Here is a 20,975-nt window from a genome sequence, read left to right on the forward strand (position 1 = left end):
GAGTGCCTCTAAGTCTCGTGGGGAGTAGGGTTAGGTTGGCCGTAATTTAAAAAGTGTTCAGCGGCAATTTAGTTCAGTAATGTTCCCGCCATTTTCGATATATACATTGGTTGAAATATTTGGTATCGAAAAGGTCATTGTGGTTGTGCAAGATTTCCCTTTTAGCTAGGTTCAAACGATATGGATAACGCTCATAAACGCAAAGGAAGCGAGGAGGTTGGTAGCTCTGCAAAACGATCCCGCCATGATGGGGGAAACCCGCGAACCTTCGAAGAAGAGTTAGCTTTGCTCGGTGAAGTAGCTGACAAACATCCAGCTCACAAGTGGTCCAGACCAGCCGCGCCAAAGTTAAATCCAACCACTGAAAGCCTCATATTTCAGCAGTTGGAGGTTGACAATTACATCGGTTTGTACCTTAAAGTGTTGGAATAAGGACAGTTTTTTTTCCATTCTAAAAATTGGAGCTTTTTTGACAGAAAAGAAAGGATTGTACAAGCTTACATTAGCTGATATACGTAGATGCATGGGGTTTGATTGTTAAAACTATCTGAGATATGTGACCGAGGCAGGTTCTGATGTTGTTATTTGAACGAGACAGACTTATAGCCACAATAAAATTTATTTATACAGGAAAGTACAAAAGAAATACTGATAAAGAGAAAGGGTGATTGCAAGCTAAAAGAAATAATAAATGACAAATAACAATTCAATGATTTAAAATAATGAAATAAAACAATTAGTAAAAATTACAATCGATTGTAATACAATAGCAAGGCACTAACAAGACAATTGTAAAGCATTGCATGACAGAACAGTAATCATTGTGTGACACTTAAAAGACTTAATCCAATTAACCAAACATAGAACTATTGAATGGCAGGCTCTTAGAATTATACATGAAATGACTGAAAACAAGTCAATACTGATAAAACAATAGCTCAAAACAACATAACATTAGATAAGACTAATTTCAATCACAATTTCATATTGTCCTTCGACTTAAAACTAGGAAGACTGGCAAAATCTCATTCAGTGACAGGACAACATCTGTCATTACTGATGAACTAAACAATGAAGACTGTAGTGAAATATCTGATTTCACCAATGAACTTTAAGTCAAGTATAGATAAATGCAATGTTCTGAAAGGTGAATGCAATCTTGACACATTTTGAACATGAATCAACTAATATAAGGATTCAAGCAAAGACTAAACAATTGGATTGAGATTAGTACACATGAACCATATTATTCTTGAACTCAAACTGTAAGGCATACAATAATAGGTCAAATGTGACATACCAAATCCTCAGTAAAATAGGTCACTAACTTGAGGTTACATGTATTGGAGTTACTTTTTTGTGACCAAGAGGTTCTGAGCTTGTAAGTGCTGGTCTCGACACTCTGAACTACTGAGTTAAACTAACTAACTGTACTTTTATAAGGAATCGACAATAGCAGGAAATTCTCAAAAAAATTTTGGAAGTTAGGTGTGATCATTCTAAAGGAAATTTATGATGCAAATCCTGTGTGTATGATAATTTGGTTATCATAGGAAATAGTTTCTGAAGATGTAATTCTAAAATTATAAAAAAAAATATTGCAATGTCATGCACAATTGTGAGCCTGGTCACAGATAGCATTGCAAATCGTACTGTTTTCGGCTGGTACCATCTTTGCAAGTAATCAACGGTGCAATCCCTTAAGCCTGATTTCAATTCGTGTTAGGAATGATAAAATGAATACTAAAAAGAAACTAGTCATATTATTAAGATTAACATTTCCGTTATGGTTCTCCATTGCAGGTAAACCCTTGCAGGGAATGCCAGGCTCCAAGGTTGGTCCAGTGCCGATAGTTCAGATGTATGGAGTGACAATGGAGGGGAACAGTGTCCTTTGTCATATCCATGGGTTTGTACCATATTTTTATGTCCCTGCTCCTCCAGGCTTTCAGCAGAGTTACTGCAGTGTATTTCAGGATTGTCTCGATAAAGCTGTGTTGGTAGACATGAGATCCAATAAGGATAATGTGACTCAGGTAAGTGTCATGCATTTGAGAGGCTTTACCCAAGAGGAGGGGTAAATTAGGGGGTTCTGGACAGTGCAATGCTGCCAAAAGTTTGGCTAATACCACGATACCATCAAAAAAAGAAGCCACTACTCTGTATGTTACGTTAAGAGAAAATAACAGAAATAATGATAAGGAATTTGTTAATGAAAGTTAAGTCAGTTGTGATTAAAAAAAAAAAAAATTAAACACTAATGGTTGGCTGAAAACAAGTACAATTATCATGTAACACAAGTGAAAAATTGTAACAGTAGTGCAAATTACAAATAGAGGGTGCTGTCAAAACTTCGTCTGTCTTGACTTTCTGTGACGATTTTTTGTCTTGATTGTTATTTATATGATTTCTCTTTTAATTGGTGAAAATAAAAGCTTGTAAATTTTTGAAAGGTCCAGTTGTGGTCTTTGAAAAATTTTCTGGTGCTCAAAATGGATTTTGGACAATGTAAAAAACAGTGGAGGACTAGGAGGATAATTTTTTGTAAGTGGTCCAAAATGACTTGTTGATAAACTGTGTCCCATAATGCCAGAGAATAATGCAATACTGCAATTCAGGATAAAAATTACTGAAATACCCCAAAAGAATTGTCCAATACCACAAACTCTAATTTCCCCCACCAAGAGGATCTGATATGTTATTCAATGGGAATTACTATACAACTTCATCTTGCCAGCTCAGGAGATAAAAATAAAAACTACCATGCAGCCAGGAATCTGCTATCAAACTCTAGCTCTCCATTGTAACTTTGTCCGAAATTATATGCAACAAAAACAAGAAGGGGTTTTTTTTTTATCCAGATGAGACCCTCCTATTAGTTTTGTAACTCTTTCTAGCTGTTCAGTTTGGGTGACTTTTGATGTTAGTGGTGTAATGAGATATTAACTGCACTACTTCATTACCCAGGCTGTCCTTGCTGTTGACTGTGAGATGAAGGAGAGTATTTATGGATATCATAGCAACAGAAAGATCCCATTCCTTCGCATCACCATGGCACTGCCAAAACTTATTGCACCAGCTAAACGGATTTTGGAGACAGGCTTTAAATGTGCAGATCTTCCAGAAAGAGGATATTCCACTTATGAAAGCAATATTGATTATGAGGCAAGTTACAATCTTTTTAGAACTTTGATTTATTACTGCAAGAAGAACCCTCTTAAGAAAATGTATCAGTTAGTGTAAAATTGTTACCTTAAGGTCTCCAGGTGGGCACTTTGCATCCAAAATAACACTATTGATTATTTATTACACCATTCGGGCAGTCAGAGGGCCAATAACTAAAATCAACCAATCAAAATGCTCGATTGCCGGTCAATATTCTCTCAATATTGGACCGGGCACTGTCCCGAATGGTTCCAAATGATACTGCACTTGTGTCCCTTTGAACTTTAGTCGTATAATAAATCTCTTATTAACCAAGCTTGCTCAGGACCGTACTGGAAGAATATCGGCCCTCAGTCTTTTTTGTATGGACCGAGCTGCGCTTGGTCCGTACTGTCAAGACCTCGGGCTGATATTCTCCCAGTACAGATTTAGGTAATAACTCTTCTGTTTGTTTCTTTTTTTTTTTTTTCATTGTTCTTGTTTTGAACATGATAGGTTCGGTTTATGGTAGACACAGGTGTTGTGGGCTGTAACTGGATAGAGTTACCAGCTGGGAAATACAAAGTGCGTTCACCTTCCATCCAAGGTAGTGGAAAAAGCGAGGTCAATCCTGTGTCTCATTGTCAAATTGAAGTAGATATTGCCTATGATGAGTTCATAAGTCACAGCCCCGAAGGTAATTAGTCAATTGTAAACTATTATACATTGTCTTGTAAATTATCTACAATACATTAGGGAACTAGTTAAAACTAAGCACAATTCTCGATGTGATTGGTTATCATCAGCCCTACTTGAGTGCTTTTTATAGGACAGTATACATGTATCTGTGTAATTGGACGGCATGCATTACGTGCTATTGTTGTTCATTTTGCCAAGTTAACAGGGTATTTTTTAAGGGAAATGTCTTAAAGATGGTTACTTTGTTTCTCAAGTTTTGTTATAGTTTCGATTAATTGATAACAGGACTTAGTGTCTTCCAATTTTCTTCACAGTCATAGTCATTTACCACTGGAATTGGACTCAACTCAGTTTCATTACCACTAATTATCATGACTTAGAAAACTATAAAAACACTCAAATATTTTGGCCGTGTTTTTTGTATTATGATCATTCACACTGGCAATAAGGACATGGAAGAAAAATTTTATTGCTTACACTTATTCTGTGCCTGCTTTACTTGTTCTCCTTGGCCCAACTGGCAGCAGCATTACAGAAATATTATTTTACATTTCTCTGAGTTTCTCAGCAAGAATTTAGTTCTCTCTGAATATTCAGAAAAATTGTTTTGTAATATCCTGACTATAATGGGTAGAGGAATTTTACAGTAATAATCATATTGTTGTCATGATTCCTTTTTGTTCAAAGGTGAATGGTCCAAAGTGGCCCCAGTTCGAATCTTGAGCTTTGACATAGAATGTGCTGGCAGAAAGGGAGTGTTTCCTGAACCAGAGAAAGATTCAGTGATTCAGATTGCCAACATGGTTATAAACCAGGGTGATAAGGATCCATTTATCAGAAATGTGTTTACACTGAACTCCTGTGCACCAATAGTAGGGTCATATGTTTTCTCCTATAGGGAGGAAAAAGATATGCTTCAGGTGTGTTGCAGCTAAATATTAAGTCAATTAATTAAAACTAATTCCTCAACAGAAAAAAAAGTTTCCCAAGTTTTCTTCAACTGACAAAACAGTTCATTATCCTCAGGGAATGTCTTGCAAGACTTGGATGATTGTTACAAGAGCCATATGCTATACATTTGTCAGTGACAAACTTGCATCATAAGTAGACTGCTATGTAAAGGAAATTTTACTTTTTTACAATTTCTTTGACTTTTTAAGATTAAGTGTTAAGATAGCACTATATTATAACATTAGTTTTCTTACGGGTTATAGTCTAAGTGAAGTTCTCAACTTTCTTCTTTTTTTAAAGCAGTGACCAAAACTGTCTGTACCTTTTGATTTATGATGATCCTAAACTGTCATAATTAAACAGGTGAACAGTAATGGTACTACTGTTTCTAATTTTCTTTTGCTTATTTTCTTATCCATTTGTTTAAAGGCATGGAGTGATTTTGTCAAAAAAGTGGACCCTGACATCATAACTGGATACAATGTTGTGAACTTTGACCTTCCCTACTTGCTGAATCGAGCAGCAGCTTTGAAGGTTCAGCCCTTTTCATTCCTTGGACGTGTGAGAGATGAAAAGAGCACCATATCAAACACAGTTTTTCAATCCCGTGCTTACGGCAAACGTGAGAACAAAGTCATAAACATTGCCGGACGTGTTCAGTTTGATTTGTTACATGCCTTGCTGAGAGATTACAAGCTGAGATCGTACACCCTGAACTATGTCAGTTTTTACTTTCTGCAAGAACAGAAAGAGGATGTACAGCACAATATTATTACAGATTTACAGGTACATAGAAAAAATATATTGTGTATTTACCAGTAATTTGCCCAAAGACTATTGGAGTTTTGTGAGGTGTAATCAAGGCTTCTAATTTGGAGTTTGAGGAGTTGGATCCTTTAACTTCTAAGAGTGGCTGTAGCATCTAATTTCTCCTTACAGCGTCATCCCTGAATCACATATTAAGGTCCGGGATAAAGGAGATGATCACCGACCAAAGAAGCTCTTGATTGTTAAACAAATTCTCCTTGCCAGTACCTCAGGAAATGTATGGAGAGCAGTATGGAGTATATGCATACTTTTTCAGAGTATAAAGGTTTAAATAAGTTTTAACAATGGTGAAACTCTGCAGCATAACATAATTATCCTCATTGACCTGTGCATGTCTTTTTTTACTTTTAAGAATGGAAATGACCAAACCCGTCGCAGACTGGCCATTTACTGTATGAAAGATGCTATTCTTCCTTTGAGGTTACTAGAAAAACTTATGTGCATTATTAACTACATGGAGATGGCACGAGTCACTGGTGTTCCACTTAGTTATCTCTTATCAAGAGGACAGCAGATAAAAGTTGTTTCACAGCTCCTCAGAAGGGTGAGTTCCCTTATACCTGTAAGTGAACTGATTTAGTATTACATTTACATTGACTGAACCAATATATATTTGGCTTGTGGTCATTATGTATAGACCAAGCACAAGGGCCAAATTTTTTCCCATCTGACCTGCCCAACAGTCAATGACAGTAAGTATTTTATCATAATTATATGACACCAAGAGTTAAAAATTTCAAAAATTTTGTTTAAATCTGAATAGGAGGTAATGGACAGGTACATAGGGGACAATCACAAACAAGATTCCACTATAAAAAATTTATGTTTGTATTTTCAGGTCTGAACAAGAAACTCACAATACATCATTTTTTACTCTGATTTTTCCTTTAACTTTTTGCAACAAAGCCATGTGATTACAACGCTAGACAGCCTTTTTTCGGAGGCCAGCTCAGGTCAACCCACCCAGCCCCTACACACATCAGCTTTCACTATGGTTTTCTTTGGGATTGTGTGCCCAGGGCTGTATGGATCATAAGATAGTAAACAGTTACAACTTACCTTGTAACACGAGGCTTATCCCCTAGAGCTTGAGAATTTGGCTCCAACAGACTTTTCGTATGTAGGTTTAGTTTGGGAAAGTTCTTACCATTATAGTGGCTTTTCTGTGTGGGCAAATGATTCCTGCAGTTTTTGATAATGAGTATGGGCTGTGATTAGCTTGTATTTCTCATAGAAGTGTCAGTCAGCTGATAGACTAGTTAGTTTGCTGCTTTAACTTAATTTTGTGCTGTGCAATAATGTAAACAACAAGGAGTTTGCAAGGAGAGGCTGTAAACTACAACTTCACTCTCCTCAAATTAAAATTATGTTGTGCAATTTTTGTAGTCAAAAGAGCAAGATTTGTTACTTCCTGCTCACAAGGCAGAGGCTGGAGATGAATACACTGGAGCCACTGTCATTGAACCATCTAAAGGGTAAACTCCTCAAATGAATTTAACTGTCTCTGTTTTTTAAATCAATGAATATTTTACCGGTTATGTCTGATTGGCAGAAAAATACTCAAGGAAAATTATATCCCTATTAGCAAGTGAAAGTTATTTATTTGTTTGTGTTCCCAGGTACTACGACATTCCCATTGCAACACTTGATTTCTCTTCACTGTACCCATCTATCATGATGGCTCACAATTTGTGTTACACCTCTCTTCTGCATCATAGTGATCTGGCAAAGTAAGTAAATAGTCATGATCTTGTTAACATGCTTGGCAACATAGATTATACCTCGTTTATAACACACTATTATTGCATGAATAGAGTGAACAGGCAGCCTAGGAAACTGTAAGTTTTAGTTTCATGTCTGAGTTCAGTCACAGGGTTCAATAAGACACCAAATGGTGACTGAGTACTGTCTTTTTAGTCTCCAGATGGAAAGAATTGGTCACTAACATATACGATTCACAAAATTTTATATTTTATAACAAAATAGGAAAATGTCAGGTTGCAGAGATCCGGTCACTCTTAACTTGACCTGGCAATGAACATGATAGATTGGACATTCTAATTCTATCTGAGACCTTTTGCACCCAAAAAGTGCTGGATTCTTTCTATAACACTGACGGACATCAGCTTCATTGAAAGGACAGAATGGGGAAATCAGGTGGTGGAATACTTGTTTATGTAAATAATTCGCTTCAGGCTAAGAGACAGGAAGACCTCGAAGCCAAAGACCTAGAAATCCTGTGGTTAGAGGTCTCCTCCTACAAATTGAGACACTCTCTTTATTGGTGGTGTCTACAGGCCTCCTTCGTTTAGAGTGGCTGATGACAAGAGACTCGGGAAAAACATTGAGAACCGCTGCCTGGTTAGCTCAATTGGGAGAGCGCCAGACTGCTGTGCGGGAGGTCGAGAGTTCAATACCGGTTGGACCAACACTCAGGGTCTTAAAATTAATTGAGAAGAATATGCTTTCTTTCTTTAACATCAAGAAATGGTTAGATATTCTAGTCTTCGCGGATAGGGACGAATAAATGGAGGTCCCGTCTCCTGCAGGGTTGGGGTAGGAGACGTTAATTTCCCTTGCACGAGATTACTGTGTGATGGATGTCCTCCCTGGGGTGGGTTGGGTGGGTAGGTGAAATCGCTATGGACTAAACACGGCTGCCAGAGGCGCCTGTCTGATTTCAACCTTAAAAAAATTGTAACTAAACATGTATGTTGTTTAGAGAAATAGAGACCTTTACCTTTACCTTTTACCTTAACATACATCTTCTCAACAAGGAAACCATTTTATTGGGAGACATTAACATCGATTTCCTATGCACCATGAAACTTCAGAAACATTCATTCATAAAAACGCTGCAAAATTTGAATATGTCACAACTTGTAATGGAAAATTACCCGACCATTGTCCAAAACCTGCCTCGATCACATCTGGAGTAGTCACCCTGCGCGGGTATTAGCTACTGGTATGTCAGATCACCTACCAACCATTGTGACAAGAACATACAAGGGCGTGCAACAAAACAAAACTGAGCATACGACAATCACCTACCGTGGCATCAAGAATCTTAATAAGGAACAGTTTATTGCTGCGTTGAAAGAAGCGCCTTGGGATTCTGCGTTTATTTTTGATGATCCTGATGACGTTGTTGATACCTGGTACGATATTTTCCAAGGCGTAGTCGATAGATTCCTTCCTCTTAAACACAAGCGAGTGAAGCGTAAGTCCCAACCTAACTGGTTCAATAACCACATCTTCGACAGATTTAAGGAGCGCGATAAACTTCTTACTAAAGCCAAGAAAAGCGGTTCCGTCAACGACTGGCTTAACTACAGGCGAGCGAAAAATTACATGACAAATTTAATTAGGCAAACAAAGCAAATATACTTTGAGACCAAATTCACTGAAAACAAACATAACTCACGGAAACTTTGGAATCTGATTAAATGCTTGACAGGTAACGACGGCCCGGAACACGAACTGCAGCAATTAGTTGACGGGAGTGAAATCATTACTAACAATGGTGACCTTGCTGAGACTTTGAATTGCTTTTTCGTCGATCAGCAGAAAAATCTGACCTCTCAGATTGGTCTTAACAATGTCTCGTCTCCTGGAGCCAGGCCCCCTCCTCCACCTCCCCTTTCCCAGGCCCCTGGAACATTTAATATTCCACAAATATCCAAGGAAAAAGTTGTTAATCTCCTTCTCTCTATCCCAGTGTACAAAGCTACAAGCAACAACAGAGTGAGTGCCAAACTGCTGAGAATTGCTGCACCTGCTATTGCAGACTCCCTGTGCAAGCTGATCAATTTCTGTATTGAAAAACAAACCCTCCCCACAAAGTGGAAAGTTGGTAAAGTGACTCCCATTTATAAGGGGCAAGGAAACCGGGACGATAAGAACAACTATAGGCCAATAACCGTGCTTCCTATACTTTCAAAGTTACTCGAGAAGCACATTTGTGATCACCTTTGCGACTTCCTTGAGGAAAACGCCCTACTACACAGGTTTCAGTCCGGTTTCCACAAATTTCACTCCACTGAGGCTGCCCTTATGTGCCTAGTCTATCAGCTGCTCATTGACTTGGACAAGAACAAAGTATCGGGGCTTGTGTTTATTGACTATAAAAAGGCTTTTGACCTCATAGACCACGGTCTGCTCTTAGAGAAATTGAAAGCCTATGGGGTATGTGATAGCGAGCTGGAACTACTACGCAGTTATCTAAGTGGATGCACACAGTATGTACACATCAATGGCTGTCATTCCTCCCCAAGAGGTATGTCAGCTAGAGTACCGCAAGGGAGTATTTTGGGCCCCATTTTGTTCCTCTTATTCATTAACGATCTGCCATCGGCGGCACAGCATTCTACCGTTGACATCTACGCAGATGACACTACTCTCAGTTTATCATCAGACATGACTAATCGACTTACTGCCATGTCATCAGCCCTCCAACAGGACTTAGATGATGTCTCGCGGTGGTCGGTTGCTAACAAAATGGTTACAAACACTGCGAAGATGAAATGTCTCCTTGTTACAGGGAAACGCATACCGTGCAACTGACAATTGTTCACTGGAGCTCAAACTTGCTAACTCTGACATAGAACAGGTTGATAGTCAGAAACTCTTGGGGTTACTATTGACAAACACTTAAGTTTTGATGTACACGTTGAGGAACTGTGCAAGAAGTTGTCCCAGAGAATAGCGGTTCTTAGAAAGATAAGGAGATTCATCCCTATTGAACAGTGCACACTTTACTACAATGCTATGATCAAACAAGTAATGTTGTATGGGTCAACTGTCTGGTCAAACTGCTCAGCTGATAACTTAACGAGAATCCTCAAGCTGCAAAAACGTGCTGCCCGAGTAATTTTGGGAGCTGACACAAGATCAAATGGCGTAAATCTTTTAATTAAATTAGGGTGGCTCCCATATTATAATGAAGCTAAAGTCAATAAGTGCTCACTAGTCCTTAACCACCTTTAAGGAAACTGCCCCAGCTACATGTATGACCTTTTTAAATGCAATGCAGATTTACACACATGCAGTGGGTAGTACAGTGCCTTAAACCTCGTCTGCCCCAGATATAATCCTGTATCTGAGGGAGGGAGAACTTTTAGCGTGTCCGCAACCAGGCTCTGGAACTCTCTGCCTATTAACCTCAAGAAAGTAACATGTGTAACCTCATCCAGAAAGGCTATTTATAGACATTTTTTAACCAGATACAATGATGTTGATCATTTTAGCGTAACTGGAACTTAATTTTATTCATAGTTTTATGCTAATCCAACATTTCATAACCTTCCTCTCGCTCAACCTATCCCAGCTGTATTCTTATTGTAATTATAGTTTGTAGATATTCATTGTAAGAATATTTTTATAAGTGTAATTATAGTTTTTACTAAAGTTAGTCCTATTCATACATACACTTATACTTCCTTTCTTTACGACATGTATTTTGTTACTTAACTTTGTTTTACAAATTTAGTTTGAGGGCCACTAGTTACTCGGTTGAAGCGCTGTCCTGTGTTACCCTCGTTAAATAAAGTTGATTGATTGATTGATTCATTGATTGAGATCATAATGAGTGAGTAAAAAGAAGGCTTTTTGATAGCAATTTTAATTTTGCTCAAACTTTGATTTAGTTCTTATTTCTCAATCTTTTGAAGGGCCTAGAGTGAATTGGTTTCGGGGCTATACAAGTATTGATTATTGTGTAGTAAAACTAAAGAAAGTGTGACCCTAGCACATTGAAACGTGACTTGTCGTCCTAAGTTTACGAATAGATCAATTACTAGGTTATTGTAAAGCAGAAATATGATCCTTGTGACATGCAAAACTGTTCAAAGTGTAATCTTAACAGAGCAGGATTTATGTACCTAAATAGGGTAGAACAAAACATGCTCACATTCGATTTAAGGTGTTTACTAGAAAGGAAACCACGTGCCTTCCCTCGCATATTTAATCACATAAAAACTAGCCACCAATATGTATATAAGCACTTTGATTTGGCAATAAAGGTAGATGTAATTAGGACTAGAGTGCGTGGGAGTCTCTCTGTTGAGGACGCAAAAACTGGCCAAGTCTAGAGTGAAACAAGCAGTTGGCACTTGTCTGTTGGCCACAAAACCTTCCCTGTTGTAACAATTACAATTATAATTATCATTATTATTGACATGATCATCATCATATGGTTATACTAAGGTTGTCTTTTTTTAATTAAGGTTACCGTGCACCTTCAGGGGTGTCTCGCGTGCAAGCGATGCAGTGCATCCGGTTTAAACTGTCGATATCTAAACCCCTATATCAAATTAGAGCTTATAGGACTCGCTATCAGACTATACCTTGAAAATTTTGAAAAAAATTGTCAAATTTTTCACGACTTCTAAATACAAGGGCCCGAATCACCTTTTGAACACTACATGTCAAACCATTTTGTTTTTCGCTTATTTACTGTGTTCCTCTGTTTCCGGGGCCAAAGCGCTAAAAAAAGTGTCTGTGATTTGCCATATTTAATTTCAGTGAAAAGTTACAGAACATTTTTGAAATAGGATTAAAAAGATGTATAGTGATTGTACAAAAATTGCTCTTGAAAAAAGGTGTTTAGAAATAAAAAATTCGGAGACTTGTTTTTGTTGTTTATATGTAAAACTAGTTACTGTCGAAATTTGAGAGCAATCAAACAAATTCCCTTTGACTTGTAGCTCTTAAAAGATGATTCGGGCACTCACATTTAGAAGTCGTGAAAAATTCGACAATTTTTTTTTTTAAAATTTTTGGTATGGTCTGATAGCCGGTCCTATAAGCTTTAATTTTATATAAGGGTTTAGATATCTACATCACTTGCTCGCGAGACACCCCTGAAGGTGCACGGTAACCTTAAATAGCTAATTTTGTGTTATATATTTCAGTCTAAAACCTGATGAGTTTATCAAGACCCCTTCAGGAGATTACTTTGTGAAGGCATCTCTAAGGAAAGGACTGCTGCCTGAAATTCTTGAGAATTTGTTGTCTGCAAGGAAAAAGTATGATGTGATATTATTTACTTACTGCGTGTTCTTCTGTACTGTTCTTTCCTCCTCTGGATGTCTTAAGTGGTGGACTGTTGAAGCAGTGGGTGTGGATTTCAATGTTAGGCAATTTCATGCATAATTTCTGGCATAATCTTACCAACCAAAAAATTTAGCTATAAACTCAAACAATGCAAACTGGTGCAACAATAAAATGATATTGTGATTTTGGAGGGCATCGAGAAAATAAAATCGGAAAAATTTGGCAACAACAGTCTGAACAATAATTTATGCTAAATACATTTTAGCCTTCCAGAAATCTCCATTGTTTTTGATAAAGGATAGAAATAATTTTATTATGTAACTGCAACAAAGTAAATGCACATGCTTGATGATGATATGGTCTAATGCAATGATGCCTGAATCTTCTAACTTAGAGCTAAAGAAGATCTAAAGAAAGAAACAGACCCATTCAGGAAGAAGGTACAAATTGTGACTCAACAAATATCTATTTTTTCCACTTCAATGATTTGATTGAGAGTATTTGCCCTTCAGTCAACTAAAATGTTTTTAACCAAAGGTTCTTGATGGACGACAGCTGGCTCTGAAGATTAGTGCTAACTCTGTGTATGGTTTCACTGGAGCGCAAGTTGGAAAGCTTCCCTGTCTACCAATTTCACAGGTACGTTGTTTTAGTTCTAAAAAACTGATCAGTTGATTTTTTTTTTTTCTGCCAAACCCCCCTCTTAGTAAAATAATACCAATGGTAGGCAGTGCATCTTGTTCCCAGCTCTATTTAACCCTTAAACTCCTAAGATCTGTTTATTAATTCTCACTCATAGCTGCTATACATTTTCTTGAAAATTAGTCAAGGAAAATAGCACTGTATCCAGACAAGACCCTCTGGCTGAAAAGGTGCATGTTAATCACTTAAGTCGATCACTTAAAATGTCCACTGATTGCTTGTCCCATGGCCATCAGTGTCCACTTTTGGGAACTCTAACTCTAACCCTTGCAACCATGATACTGGTTTCTAACTTCTACAAGTTTAACCTAGATTTCAAGGTTTAATATTTTAACAAGGAAACAATGATGATAAAATCTTTAAATCTTTTTTCGCTGCAGAGTGTGACAGCTTTTGGACGCATGATGATTGAGAGAACAAAAGAACTTGTAGAAGAAAAATATACAGTGGACAATGGGTACAAGACAAGTGCCAAGGTAAATGCTGATGACCTAATGCTGTGTTTGTTACAAAGGACCCACAAAGATGTATACAAAGTTTCGTGAGTGAATAAAAACACAATATTACAAGCTACATGTGATTTATTGAATGTGTGATTTAGCTGGTTAGTGGATGGTTGAATTCTCCTTTTACCCCCTATTTGGTGCTTTTAGGTTATTTACGGAGACACAGATTCTGTGATGGTCAAGTTTGGAGTAGATTCTGTTGCAGAGAGCATGGAACTTGGTAAAGAAGCTGCAAGCTATGTATCTGGACACTTCATTAAGCCTATCAAATTAGAGTTTGAGAAGGTAAGACCTCAAGTTGATGAGTATTTAGAATATAGGGGCCTGATCCTTTCCCAAGTATATATTTCTCCTGTTAATTTTTCTGTGTGCCTTAAATGCAATTTTGTACATTGTTTCAGGTATATTTTCCTTATCTCCTGATCAGCAAGAAGCGCTATGCTGGCTTGTACTTCACAAAAGCTGATAAGCATGATAAAATGGACTGCAAGGGAATAGAAACAGTAAGTTGGCTAATGAACTCTTTAGCAGATCATTTCCTGGAAGGGAAATGTCTTAATTCTGAACATTACCCACAGTACCTGAAAGAATTGTTTACTCTGAGATCTGTTGACTATTCTAAGAGAGGAACCAATATTCTTACTTTTTTTAGACCTGTTTCTACTGCTTATGGTATAAACTCTTTCAGTTATACAGCTGCTAAGTACTGGAATGCTCTACCGAATAACTTGAGAGCTATTTCGTATTTAAATAATAGTTCCATTTTAGCAATTCATCAACATAATTTTATTATATGATGAGCTGATAATAATGATAATAATATTCTTATACTATTTCTAGTTAATGTAAATAGTAATTCATTTTATTCTAGGATTGAAAAAAAATTTTTTTTCTTTTTTCTTCTTTTTTTTCCTCGGAGATACTAGCCTATCTTTGGCTACTCTTAATTCAAGATGAAATAAAGTTTTATTATGTAAGGGGTTGCTGGCAGGACTACCTTTTTTCAATACTGCTTTGTGATAATAATGGCCTTTAAAACAGTGTAGGTTGTTTGTTGATAGTTGGTTTTCTTTTCTTTTCACAGGTAAGAAGAGATAACTGCCCTCTTGTTGCAAACCTTATCAATTCCTGCTTACAAAAAATTCTCATTGAGAGGTACAGTACTTTAAAGGTCACTCATCATTAATTCACATGATCTTTATAATTTTATGTTTCATCATTTTTTTTAAGTCATAAGTATTTTGGTCCACAGGGATCCTATGGGAGCAGTGGAATACACAAAGCAAGTGATATCAGACCTTCTCTGCAACAGAATTGATATTTCACAGCTGGTGATAACAAAGGAGTTGACAAAGACAGGGGATGAGTATGCTGGGAAACAGGCACATTCTGAGCTGGCAGAAAGGTCTGATTTACAACAAACTTGTGAGCCATGATAGAGAAATTTTCCATTGAGTGTTGATAGGAATCCAGGATGGCATTGGTTTTTCTTTATTCCTTTGCCCTGTGGTTGGTCTGGAAAACTCACTCCACTCAACCAATCAGATGCAAAACTTACACCAATCATGACTTGGTAGGCCTGCCCTTCAAGTACTGTAGGAAGTTTGCTTGTTTTTTTATTTTGGCTCATCAGGGTATTTTCCTCTCCTCTGCTTGGCAGTTGTAATTATTTTAGTTTTGGTTTTATGACACTATCAAAAAGTGCTCTAAGTATTTTCTAGTTGATTGGCTTTGCATAACTGTTGCAGTTAGGAGATAATTTGTGCACATGTAAGTGAAGAAAAGAAGTCTTCCATCTGATGGTATTTTTCTTTTGGCTTTCAACAGAATGCGGAAACGTGATGCTGGTTCTGCTCCCAAGCTAGGAGACAGAGTTCCATATGTCATCATTGCAGGTGCTAAAGGAGAGAAAGCTTATGAAAAAGCTGAGGTAAATAGAATTATTTTTCCAACATCTCGATTCTTTTAAAAATATATTACTAAGTTTTCATTGTTTACAGGATCCCATTTATGTGTTGGAAAACAACATTCCTATTGACACAAAGTATTACCTTGAGAATCAGTTGTCAAATCCTTTGCTGAGAATATTTGAGCCTATTCTGGGGGAGGCAAAAGCAACTTCTGTGCTTCTTAGTAAGTCAGCATTTTCTTTCTCTTACATCGTAAATAAACAGTGACTTTGAGAGGCATATACAGTTCATACAAATGTACATTCATATGCAGCCAAACATAATAACATCAACTTGTGTTATTACTTGATTCCATAGTGAGCCACCCTAGGAGCCTGTTAATTTTTGTTTCACAATGCTCTCAAATAAATATAAATGTTTTGTACCAATGGTTTGGGAAAGAGCATTTCATGACAATCCCAAGTGAGACTTTGAGTAGTATTTATATCTTATTAACCAAGCGCGAGGGCCATGCTGGGAGAATATCGGCCCAAGGTCTTGACAGTTCGGACCTCGCTGCCCTCGGTCCGTACAAAAAAGACCGAGGGCCAATACTCTTCCAGTACGGTCCTGAGCAAGCTTGGTTAATAAGAGATTTATTATAATTATGACTGAAGTTCAAAGGGACACAAGTGCAGTATCATTCGGGACCATTCGGGACAGTGCCCCGGTCCAATACTTAGAGAATATTGGACCGGCAATAGAGCATTTTGATTGGTTGATTTTAGCCCCTTGACTGCCCGAGTTGTGTAATAAGGTTTGTTTATGTGGTTCTCTGAATCAACCAAAACAAAAATTAATGACTTTGTAATTCTTTTGTTTAATATCTTTGCAGAAGGGCAACATACACTCACAAAAACTATTGTAACATCAAAAGTAGGCAAGCTGGCCATGTTCACCAAGAAGAGAGAAACTTGCCTTGGCTGTAAAGCAGTCCTTGACAATAATAGTGAGTATACCTTGTCAAAATTAAGCCGTTACCAGGGCTGTGGTCTAGCAGTTCCCAGTGGCCCCTGGCACCGTAGTTTTACTCTTGGGAGACTTGGGAATCTTAGTTTTTTCATAAAAAGCACACACTGGGCACCCTGGAGCACTGGGCTCCCTTCAATTTTTCTTAGAGCACAGCCTTGAGTTAGACTCAGAAAATTCTTATAAACCACCAAATAAATACAACTTTAAAAAGAATTTACATCTTAACTGTAATTTTAGTCAAAAATTGGAGATTTGGTGTGAATCAATTTTTTTGTTACTCTTTCGAGATGTGTTAGACATGTTGATCACATCCTTTCCCTTACTTATCAGATTCTGCTGTCTGTAAACACTGCAAGCCTAAAGAGTCTGGTCTCTATCAAAAGGAGATTTCCCATCTTAATGCACTGGAAGAAAAGTTTGCAAGGCTTTGGACTCAATGTCAAAATTGTCAAGGCAGTCTGCACGCTGATGTACTGTGTACCAGGTGTGAAAAAAGTTTATACTTTGATTTTAAATTATTTTTGCCAAGAGATAGGGTGAATGCAAGGTTACATCATAGACTCTGGGCTTTTAAGTTGTGTTCTTCAACAGGATGCTTCACTCTTGTCTCCTCTTGCTACCCAGAAATGGTAACCATTTAACTCCCAAGAGTGATTAATATGTAACCAGTTTGGAAAGAAATGTGTAGCAGTTACAGGGGAGTATCAACAATCAGATCTTGGGAGTTGTAGGGTCAATGAGAAACTGCAAGGAGTTAACCTGCAGTGAACCAGTATCCCATCTTGAATAAATGTCATAGTATTCTGAGTCAGTTTGTGCCATAGAAACTAAACAGTGACATGCTACTAGGAGTGTATGATTAAACTGAGTTGCTTATTTACTCACAGAGTACTTTCAAGTCAATGAAAATTCTCTTGGAACTATTTTAAAATCTTAATCCATCAAACTTTTTGACTGTGTTAAGCATTTACATGGTTGATACCTCCTTTGTTTCAGCCGTGATTGCCCCATCTTTTACATGAGAAAGAAAGTCCAGAAGGACCTCTGTGATCAGGACAAACTCATTCAGAGATTTGGCAATTGTACCTGGTGATCACTGTTCCATTAAAAGAAAATAAAGAATTCCATTACACTTAGATTAATAATATACATGAAAAAAGTACTTAGTTCTGATTAGTCAAGAGAAATGCAGTTTTCAGGTAATTCAGTGCAGAAGAGAGTTAATTCAGTGCAAAGAGAGTAACAAACCAGACAATCTGATCGATCAATAATCAAAGAAACTCACAGAATTACCAAACTCACTGAATACTTCCTTGAGCTGTTTGGCCGGATTTTGAACTTTTGTGTGCCTTACAGATGTGAAAATTTCATGTTTTCTTATTGTTTTGATCGTACACGGTTGTTTTGACTGAACACACAATGTCACTTGCAGGGATTGAATAAATTATATTTGCACGTAATGCACATACTTTTCTTCTGCATAATTATGATAAGCTACTTTGTATTTTTTCATGTATATTAATACATAATCACTTGATTTTTCTCATGCAGTTTGGAATAAATAAGCAATAGTAAATTTTTTCAAAGACCACAAATTGCACTCACCCTATGGACTCATGCAATTTACTCGTGCTTATTTATTCCAAATTGCACTTGAAATCATGTGATTACCTATACAAAAAGGAGTGTTCAGTGCAACCCTGAGTGCAGAGGTAAAAGTCAGACCCCAGGACCCCAAGAATCATTAACTTGGACATTTTCAGTGTCTTTATATCATTAGTGTAATAACTACAACAAGAAACTTGAAAGTGTAGTTAATTTTCTGTTTTGAGCTGTATTATTAAAAAACAGACAAACTACGTAATGTGCATCATGTTTCTATTAGTCAAAAACAACCAACTCAAAACTTTATGTCCAAGTTCTCTTTTGTCATAACAGTTGAAATGTTATGTCCTCTTGCATGAGCAACATTATTTTGGTGTTGTTTAGAATCTTTTATTTCCTTATCAGTTGTTTCTTTGAGCCTTAATAGTTGCTTCAAGTAATCCTTATATTAAATAACTATTACAGGCTTAACCAATGTCAACAACAAACACAGAAAGAGTTTTTAAAATTCAAATGAGAGGTAGATAACCCTTTCAAAGATGTTAAATTGTGATTATTTTGCTTGAAGATCGGGTTGTCTTATACGTTCTTCCATCTTTTCATTCTTTGCATGGATCTTAAGCAAGTCCATAACTGGATTGTCATACTCCGTTGGTGTGGGTTTCTTGTCTGTCATCCAGTAGTATATCTCCCAGTCATTGCTTGGCTCATTTATCAGCTTGTCATATTGATCCAGCTGGTTATCATTCAGACCATCTAAATGCTTATCTGCAAATGTGCTACCAATTCAGAATCAAATTCAAAAGTAATTTCTAACAGAGTGCAAGACTTTTCAGTAGATTGAAAGGGAGGGAGATGGGGTTTGCCTCTAGCCATCTAACCCATATTCAAGGTTGTTCTGTGTTTACAGTTTATCGCCATTTTTCCCATGAAGATGTAACACTCCCCTACAGCCCCCTTAACAACACATAAGATCCACGCGGTTGCAAATGACACTGCAGTTCATCCTCAGTGTAAAAACCTGTGAAGCTCACAAGTGACGTAAAACAAAGGCAACAAAACAGAAACAATAGCGTACAGCAACAGTACCTTCTGAAACAAAGAAAATCTCATCAGGTTTTTACACCGAGGATGACTCAACACTGCGTTGTTCCAGAACATATTCAAGCCCTCCTCACTGTAGAAGCTTTAATTTGAGCCCGGAAAGATTTCCGAACAACCCCACACTATTCTAAGCTAATGCTGTAGTCCTAAAGGCGATCTATTGCTTTCGCCAGCTTTCTTTGTCCAAAAACGGCATGCATAATGAAATATTTATTTAATTTTATTTATTGCAATAACACACGGGTGCAGGTATGATACAGTTAATTAATTTTTAAAAAAATAATGCTTTAAGGAGAATCTGCAAGAGTCCCAGACCCCATGTAACAGCAGATCACCCAATACATTATAGAATGAATGAGATACTATGTTATAATAAAGAAAAATAAAATTATGATTTACCTATAAGAAAATTCTTCACTTTAAATTTAAAATTACCAGTACAATTTGCAGTGCGAATGTCAACAGGCACCATATTCCAAGAATCTACTATTCGATGGAAATAGGAATATTTAAGGGAATTAGTCCTTGCATAAAATGTCTTAAGGAATAATAATCTAAACTACTGTAAAAATCCACAAAAGGTGACGCATCAATGTCAACAAACCCTTTCAGTGCCTTAAAAAAGAAAGTAAGGTCAATAAAATCTCTTCTGTCTTCCAAAGATAATAGATTTAACTTCTCAAGACGAGCTGCATAGCTATCCTTAGTTTTCAACTTTTCAATATGGAGCTACCCGCGTATGCTGAGATTCATTTTCACTTTCATAGGTTTCATTGTAGGCTTTTGGTCACATGCTACTGTTAAACAAAACTAATACCACGTGAAACGACAGTTACACTGAAACCGTATTACGTAATTCATCGTAATGGACAACTCCTTACCTTAACAAGAGTCCATTTTCCAGCATTCCACGCTTCCTGAAGCAAATGGAAAATCAATTAAACCAACTCTTATCTAGAATAATAAGAATCTTTCTGATCGATGGCACCATTCGAATTTCAGCAGTTTTGTATGTGTACCTGCTTTGGTAGAGTAATCTTGCTCGTTTGCGATCAACCGGTTCGTTTTGAGGCGATTTATACACTGGTATAGGTGGCTCTGTGTCCGAACTGTCGATGATTTGGTCGGATAAAAATCGCATTTCTGGTCTCATTAAGTGAGAGTGTCGTGATCGATGTAGGATATGGCGAAAGTTCCATCCAAACAAACTCAAGATAGGTTGCCTATAGGCGGCCATTGTTGATGTCAGCTGTTTGGTCTGCAGGCTCATGTCAGTATTCGTTTCTAGTTCTTTGCCGTCTAAATCATCTGAAAGGTGGTGCTGAAAGCCTCTGAAACCCAGGGTCCTTTAGGGGCCTCAGGCCTGTTTCTTGAAGGTCCCGGTTGTAGCGTTGCAGTTGTGTCTTCCGTTGAAGTTATGTCCTCACAACTAATAACCAATATAATGTGGTTTTATTTCTTC

The 20,975-nt window shown here is 37.3% G+C and overlaps 2 protein-coding genes and 1 long non-coding RNA gene across 4 annotated transcripts; 1 reads left to right on the plus strand and 2 right to left on the minus strand.

Annotated features, from left to right (window-relative positions):
- Positions 1 to 6: 6 nt before the first annotated feature.
- LOC111325997 (DNA polymerase delta catalytic subunit) lies at positions 7 to 18,663 on the plus strand. 2 transcript variants are annotated; one of them, XM_022929912.2, is made up of 22 exons: positions 7 to 406; positions 1,804 to 2,036; positions 2,968 to 3,165; positions 3,661 to 3,841; positions 4,531 to 4,763; positions 5,224 to 5,580; positions 5,975 to 6,166; positions 7,009 to 7,097; positions 7,242 to 7,352; positions 12,534 to 12,647; positions 13,070 to 13,115; positions 13,213 to 13,314; positions 13,758 to 13,853; positions 14,031 to 14,168; positions 14,285 to 14,386; positions 14,968 to 15,038; positions 15,136 to 15,288; positions 15,711 to 15,813; positions 15,884 to 16,016; positions 16,668 to 16,781; positions 17,135 to 17,288; positions 17,801 to 18,663. In XM_022929912.2, exons 1-22 carry the CDS (start codon positions 181 to 183, stop codon positions 17,895 to 17,897), a joined length of 3,243 nt encoding a protein of 1,080 aa, XP_022785647.2. In that variant the 5' UTR covers positions 7 to 180; the 3' UTR covers positions 17,898 to 18,663. The 2 variants fall into 2 exon arrangements, 1 of the variants encoding a protein (XP_022785647.2); XR_015992184.1 differs by lacking the exon at positions 15,884 to 16,016.
- LOC148722209 (uncharacterized) lies at positions 4,293 to 5,998 on the minus strand. Its single transcript, XR_015992186.1, has 2 exons — positions 5,611 to 5,998; positions 4,293 to 4,735 (listed from the first exon to the last, which is right to left on the minus strand). It is a non-coding gene; the product is annotated as an uncharacterized LOC148722209 (long non-coding RNA).
- On the minus strand, positions 18,614 to 20,786 carry LOC111326001 (succinate dehydrogenase assembly factor 2, mitochondrial). The gene is made up of 3 exons (XM_022929917.2): positions 20,533 to 20,786; positions 20,395 to 20,430; positions 18,614 to 19,188 (listed from the first exon to the last, which is right to left on the minus strand). The coding sequence occupies exons 1-3, from the start codon at positions 20,781 to 20,783 to the stop codon at positions 18,963 to 18,965; spliced, it is 513 nt and encodes a 170-aa protein (XP_022785652.2). The 5' UTR covers positions 20,784 to 20,786; the 3' UTR covers positions 18,614 to 18,962.
- Positions 20,787 to 20,975: the final 189 nt, after the last annotated feature.

This window comes from Stylophora pistillata, chromosome 10, assembly GCF_964205215.1.
Source record: "Stylophora pistillata chromosome 10, jaStyPist1.2, whole genome shotgun sequence".
Lineage (NCBI taxonomy): Eukaryota > Metazoa > Cnidaria > Anthozoa > Scleractinia > Pocilloporidae > Stylophora > Stylophora pistillata.

Bases quoted from the DNA above. Each gene is read 5' to 3' on its own strand.
- LOC111325997 (XM_022929912.2), top strand. From the start codon at position 181: ATGGATAACGCTCATAAACGCAAAGGAAGCGAGGAGGTTGGTAGCTCT. The intron at 2,037-2,967 runs GTAAGTGTCATG...TTCATTACCCAG, and splicing joins ATAAGGATAATGTGACTCAG to GCTGTCCTTGCTGTTGACTG. The intron at 14,169-14,284 runs GTAAGACCTCAA...ACATTGTTTCAG, and splicing joins TCAAATTAGAGTTTGAGAAG to GTATATTTTCCTTATCTCCT.
- LOC111326001 (XM_022929917.2), bottom strand. From the start codon at position 20,783: ATGAGCCTGCAGACCAAACAGCTGACATCAACAATGGCCGCCTATAGG. The intron at 20,431-20,532 runs GTACACATACAA...CATTTGCTTCAG, and splicing joins AGATTACTCTACCAAAGCAG to GAAGCGTGGAATGCTGGAAA. The intron at 19,189-20,394 runs GTAAGGAGTTGT...CTGAATTGGTAG, and splicing joins GAAAATGGACTCTTGTTAAG to CACATTTGCAGATAAGCATT.